This window comes from Physeter macrocephalus, chromosome 1 (assembly GCF_002837175.3).
Source record: "Physeter macrocephalus isolate SW-GA chromosome 1, ASM283717v5, whole genome shotgun sequence".
NCBI lineage: Eukaryota > Metazoa > Chordata > Mammalia > Artiodactyla > Physeteridae > Physeter > Physeter macrocephalus.
Genome location: NC_041214.2, coordinates 88,768,151 through 88,774,562, shown reverse-complemented (window position 1 = coordinate 88,774,562; position 6,412 = coordinate 88,768,151). Strand labels below are relative to the sequence as shown.

Here is a 6,412-nt window from a genome sequence, read left to right as displayed (position 1 = left end):
ACGGGAGAGGCCACAACAGTGAGAGACCCGCGTACCGCAAAAAAAAAAAAAAAAAAAAAAGGTTCAGTTAAATTGGTTCTCCCAATAGGTTCATTTTGTCCAATTCTAAAAAAATAAGTGAATTCCCCTCTCTTCCCATCCTTATGGGATCCCTGTATTTGTATCCCCATCCTTTACATCTCAGAGACCTCATGCAGCTGGTATCTGCCAATCCCCTCTCCTTCCCATTTCCTCAGGAGGAAAATCGCTGTGGCCAAGCAGAATTACCGCTGTGCAGGATGTGGTATCCGGAGTGACCCTGGTGAGCGTCTTCTCTGACCCCCCTGCTGCCTCCAAGGGCTTTACCCTGTCACACACCTGGGCGAGGGAGCTGGTCAGAGAAGTAGTAAGAGGAGGTGACAGAGCAGAATTGGGGAAAGGGAAAGAAGAGGGCTGGAGGACAGAAAGGGGTACTATTAGGCAACAGTACTGGTAATCAAAGGGAAATGATTTCTAGGATCCCATTACCAGGATTGTGTACTGGAGAAGAATGTGTACTCTCAGCCAGGTTCTTGGAGGCTGAATCTTACCAACTCTGGCAGCACTTGTTTCCTCAGTGGCCTCCAGGCTGAGACACAGAAACCACAGGCCCCACTATGTGGGTTTCTGGCAGCTTTGGGAGCTCAAACAGAGGTGGCTGGAGCCCACTGGCCATCCCCTCCTCCTCTTTCAAAAGGAACAGCGGGGCTGCCTCACCAGCTTATAGATGGGAAAGCCACCTCTGACCTTTTGACTTTCCATTTTTTTCAGATTACATCAAGCGGCTGCGGTACTGCGAGTACTTGGGCAAGTACTTCTGTCAGTGCTGCCACGAGAATGCCCAGATGGTTATCCCCAGCCGAGTTCTGCGCAAGTGGGACTTCAGCAAGTACTACGTCAGCAATTTCTCCAAGGACCTGCTCATTAAGATCTGGAACGATCCTCTCTTCAATGTGCAGGACATCAACAGTGCCCTCTATAGGAAGGTCAAGCTGCTCAATCAAGTTCGGGTGAGACCCTTGAAAAGGTCACGTCATAGATTACCCTCTGTTCATAGAGGTTTCCCAAGATCAACACACTCCTCTTTGTCGCCATGGTAGAGCTGTGACCATCTCATCATTCTCACTTTCTCTACGTACTTTCTCATGCCATTTTCGAGGTATCTGTCTAGTTAGAGTCTCGAACCTGGCAAGGCAGCTTGAAAGCTATAGATAACACTTAATGGCAAAAGCAGGATTTCTCCCTTCCCTGAAAATATTACTGAATGGAGAATAGGGTGTCGGGTCAGAAGTTCAGATTCTGGATTTCTCAGCAGCTTCCAGCTGTGTATGTGATTTGGGCAGACTGACCTAGCAGAGGGCCCTTCCCTGACTGGGGGTGCCTTTGAAGGGAGTTGTTGAGTTACAGGTATAGAGAACAGTCTGGCTCTGGCTGCCTCGTGCAAAGCCTCCAGACACGCAGGGTTTAAAGGTACTGGCCTTTCTAACGGTGGTTTCTCTCCTCTTTACACCCCTCTGACTCCCCACCTACCACCACAATGCCGTTCTCTTCAGCTGCTGCGGGTCCAGCTGTGTCACATGAAGAACATGTTCAAGACATGCCGACTGGCCAAAGAGTAAGTCTTGTGTGGAGGCCAGAGGCCTCTGGCTGAGCTAATGTCTCTGAAAGAAACATGTCCCAGCAGTTGGCCCTTGTTATGTGAAGCAGGAGAGTAGGGGGATCTTGCAGAAAATTCCAGAAATGGTAAATGAGAAGCCTACAGCAGTAACTATGTCTGTGTCCCTCTCTCTGGAAGGGGAGATCTGGTTATTCTACCCAGGGCAGGCCCACCACTCTTTGCAGGCTGACATGCATCACTGCAGAAGGGCCTAAAAGTCACTTCTGCCCTCCAGACACCTGGTGGTATGGAGGGTTGAGGTGGCCTGGGCTGGCTGAATGTTACCCACCCTCATTACTCTGCCTAGGACGCTTTTCTTCCCTATCCTGCTTCTGGGTAGAAATCCTTCTACCCTGATGTGCCACACAAAGTGTTCGTTCTCCGCTCCCACCCACTTCCCCTCATTTCCTGCAGGCTTCTGGACTCCTTTGACACAGTTCCAGGCCACCTGACAGAGGATCTCCACCTGTACTCGCTGAATGACCTGACTGCAGCCAGGAAGGGAGAGCTGGGGCCCCGGCTCGCTGACCTCACCAGGGCGGGGGCTGCCCACGTAGAGCGATGCATGGTAAGAAACTCTCATTTAGCATGCTGCTGGGCCCTTGCTTAGGGACACCGAGAGTAGTGTGCATCCAGGGTTCCTGCCATTTAATTCCAGGAAGATGAATTGGCTTGTCAACACTGTGAGAAAAACTGTACAGGATTGCTCTTCCCTGGGTTGGTGAACAGCTAAATCATCCAGCTCTAAGAAACGTAGAATTAGAAGAGGATTTGGTGCTGGCATTTCTCCTGGGAAACGGGCAGGACTAAGCAGGCCTTCACTAAAGAATTGTCATGATGTGAGAGGAGGACCCTGGATTAGATTCTGGGGAGGGACTGGGTCTTGGCTTTATCATTTTCAATCACTGTGATCAAAGGAAATACTTTGCCCTCTCTGAGGTAAGCCTCAATTTTCTTGTCTCTAAAATGAAGATAATGATTAATACTCACTGTCCTTTCCTCTCAGTATTTTTGAGGATTGATGAAATAATTTATGTGAAAGCATTGTGTAAACCTAAGTATTCTGTAGATGCAAGATATCATTGTTCTTGATGTATCCAACATACCAGAAATTCATAAATTCCATATTTAGAATTTCCCATCTTAGAATATGTCCAGTTTGTGTTCTTGTAACAGTCCCAGAATTAGAGCTTAAAATAGGGTATATGTAGAAGTCCCATGTAGCAGGGGGCATTGGAAAGACTTCACTGTAACCTGACTCGAGGCTGGGTGTTATTTTGAAGAACTGTACTTGCCTTTACATTTTACCTTAATTGGTTGTGTTTCCTATTTCAAAATAAAATCATTACCCAGGCTGGAATTTTGACTTTAGGAAGCCCTTTGTGGCATCGTTCCTTCCTTCTTTTCATCTCTTCTTTGAGAGCCACTCTCATGGCTGGAGTTTCTCAAACTCATGCCTCTCTTGTCTTTACCTTAAAGCTTTGTCTGACACTGCCCGGCAACACTGCCCAGCCCTGGCCCCAGTTTGGCTAGCATGCTAAGTCCAGCCTGGGTCTCTTTGCTGAAGGTGGGAGAACACGTTAGAGTCCCTCAAGACTTATTTATATTTTGCTCCTCCCCTCGCTTGTGTTCGCCCTCTTGGCCAGTTCCTGTGGTGTGCTTTGCCTCATTTTGCTGCCTGTGTCTTTCCTCTCCAGCTCTGCCAAGCCAAGGGCTTCATCTGTGAGTTCTGTCAGAATGCGGATGACATCATCTTTCCCTTTGAGCTCCATAAGTGCCGGACCTGTGAAGGTGAGGGCTGGTGCCCGGTGTGGGGTGGGCAAACAAGACAGAACACAAGGCTCATTTATTTCCCGTCAGCCACCCCTATTAGTAAGAGTTTGGTTTGGTTCAGCAGCTCCCTGTGTTTCCCCACAGGTCCACCAAGCCGTGGTGTGAGAAGGGTTACGGCAGCGACTTGCTTCCAGTTCGAGATAATACAAATTGTTCTTTTCTCTCTCCCCTTCCCAACTTGAATAGAGTGTAAAGCGTGTTACCATAAAGCTTGTTTCAAGTCTGGAAGCTGTCCCCGCTGTGAGCGGCTGCAGGCCCGGCGGGAGTTGCTGGCCAAGCAGAGCCTGGAGTCCTACATGTCAGACTCTGAGGAGGAACCCACCGAGGCCGTGGCCCTGGAGGCCGCCGTTCTGGAGACCACCTGAAGAAAGCATGTAAAGCGCTCTTTCTAGGGGCTAGGGTCACACATAGTGCAGAACTGAGCCACCTTTTTAAGGACTTTCCCCACTTGTTGTTTTTTTTTTAATTATTATCGTCATTATTAATTTTTACGACCTGTCTAATGTCCATGTACAGTCAACCTTATTTAGGTTGGTGGGTCCAGTCTGTTGTGACAATTTATAGGTACCAAGTATTTCCATCAGAACTGACACATGGGTCCCTAAGTGAAGCTTCTAGTGCCTCTGTCAGGGGAACGGACAGGGAGACCCAGTTCTTCCAACATCCATGGCCTTCTCCACTTGGACCAGATCTGGTTTCAGCTGCATCTCAAGTATCATTTCCAGTTTTATTTTGTTGTAATTCTGGAGCTTCTGAGCCAGGCCTTTCTCAGCGAACTCACTTCTCCTTTGCTGCTGAAACAGGAGGATGGAGTTTTCTCTCTCCCAGTCCTGGAATAGGGTCAGACTGTGCCCTGAGGAGAAGCAGCAGAGAATGGGACTACATCATGTGTATTCTTATTTAGGTGTTTTTGAGGCCATAAAAACAGCGTTATTGCTACCTTAGAATTTTCAGAGACCTCAAGGAGGCAGTCATGACTTCCTTGTTTGAAATATTCTAGGCATAGATGATGTCACAGGCTGACTTTCTTTATCTGCCCTGGGGGACTTGACACAAAGAACAGAACTGATACTTACACCAGGCCCATTTCTAGCATAAGTGATGCTACAACTCTGTTGTTTAAGGAGCATTTATTCAGTCAGAGGGGCTGTTGGCCTCCTCTTAGGTGATCAGGTCCCTTTTAGTCAACATAGCTCTGGTGCAGGTTTGATCTTTCAAGCTCAGGCAAGTCCCTGACGCCATCCTAAACTGAGGACAGAAACCCCATCCACCATTTTATCAGTGGGTCTCTTGCCACTGTGTCCTCTGTTAGGTGGTCAGTGTGGTTCTGAGTAGAAGCCTGGCCCAACTCCATGCCCTCCCTCCGCTCCTGAAGCACAGGTGGGACCCTCCCTGGTGGCTGATCTCTTGCCTTAGTTTCTTTTGTCAAAGTTGAGGAAAAAGCTTCCTGCTATTAATGGTGTCAGACAACTTGATAGTTTGTGGATGTGAGCGTGAATGTTCCTGTGTTCTTGGGATAACAAGAGCCTTTATGCCAATTATGCACTTAACTCTTTAGCCTGGTGATATTCATATGTTCACGTATCCTTTTCTTATTACTAACTTTAACACACACACACACACACACACACACACACACACACACACACACACACACGCACCCTTTTTTAATGTGTGTTTTGATGGGAAAAGTTTTTGCTGGGACCGAGTATATGTTTGTCATATTCTTTAAGTTGTACTTCCTGACCTGTATGTAAAACTGGTCAGGATCACTGCTCTGAGGGCTGGCAGCTCTGTGAACTAAAGCCCAGAGCATTTTTGTTTTGGGACTGACTTCTTCCTGGGTACCTGTCTTTCCATAGTTGATTGCTTGTAGGAAAAAACTTGCTGTGGGCGCTGCCCCAGGAAGCTGAACAGAAAGTTGCACGTGGTTAGTGGAAGCTGATGAGTGCCTGAGCTGGAGGCAACCAGGAGTCTCACAGGAAGTCGAAGGGGCGGTAAAGTAACAGCCAGAGCTGAGGCTCCACCAGGACAAGAGGGAGCAGGGAGGAATTGACCTCTGGTGTTGGCCCCTCTGCTTCAGACTTGGGATCTGAAGGCTACTTCAGGCTGTTCTCCCTTCAGTTCTCGGGTGGGGCGGAGGGGCTGTGAAAGCCAAGGCCTCCAGCCCAGCCCAGTTTTGAAGGGCGGACTAGAAGCTCCCTTGTCCTTCAAGGAGCCTTGGGAATGACCCTATGAAACTCAAGTCTCACTGAGGATTAGGCCTCAGATTCAGACTAAGGGCTTTGTGAAGATGGTGAGCTCTACTTCCACTTTTGGTTTAAATTACAAATCTAGCTCCTTACTCCAAGTCACTACACTGGAGGAGAGATATACTCTCGTTATTGTCGTGCGTGTTTCATATAGCATAGGATCAAAGGATGGAAGATGCTGACACTGTTTCTAAAGCTGAGTTCAACAGTTTCACCCTCCTGGTTTTTCACTTATTTTTCGTCACCTCTCTCACCTCATCCCTTTAGGTTGCATGTCTGTTTTAGTGACCCTGACACTGTGCTGTCATCACTGTCCAAATACCCATTTATTTATTTATTTGAGAGTAGGGGGAGAGAGGAAAGAGGATGGGATTTTTTGAAAGCACTTTGCAACTTATCAGTATCTGAAAACCCCTGCTGTTGTGGGGAGAAGCTTTGAATGCACTGAAGAGAGTTCCTTCTGAATGAAATGGGAAGGAAGAAGTGTTTTTTTTCTATAAATAAAGGGAAAAAGAAGTTTGCTTACAAGGTGGAGACAAGATTTAAGACATAGCAGAAGAGTGGAAGGCAAATATTTTCCACTTAAATGAGGCTGTTATTGACTTTCTCTACCAAAGCTTTAGAGCTTCTGTTGAATTAACATAAAAGGAGC

General features: G+C 47.5%; 1 protein-coding gene across 3 annotated transcripts in view; it reads left to right on the top strand.

Moving 5' to 3' along the window:
- The window catches only part of RUBCN (rubicon autophagy regulator), a 71,768-nt gene extending 66,900 nt beyond the window's left edge, over positions 1-4,868 (top strand). For all 3 annotated transcript variants that reach the window (XM_055084788.1, XM_007121263.4, XM_055084791.1), the window contains 6 exons: positions 237-301; positions 790-1,028; positions 1,572-1,633; positions 2,090-2,243; positions 3,373-3,466; positions 3,695-4,868. In XM_055084788.1, the coding sequence (XP_054940763.1) occupies positions 237-301; positions 790-1,028; positions 1,572-1,633; positions 2,090-2,243; positions 3,373-3,466; positions 3,695-3,873 (793 nt within the window). In that variant the 3' untranslated portion in view covers positions 3,874-4,868. The remainder of the gene's footprint in view (positions 1-236; positions 302-789; positions 1,029-1,571; positions 1,634-2,089; positions 2,244-3,372; positions 3,467-3,694) is intronic.
- Positions 4,869-6,412: the final 1,544 nt, after the last annotated feature.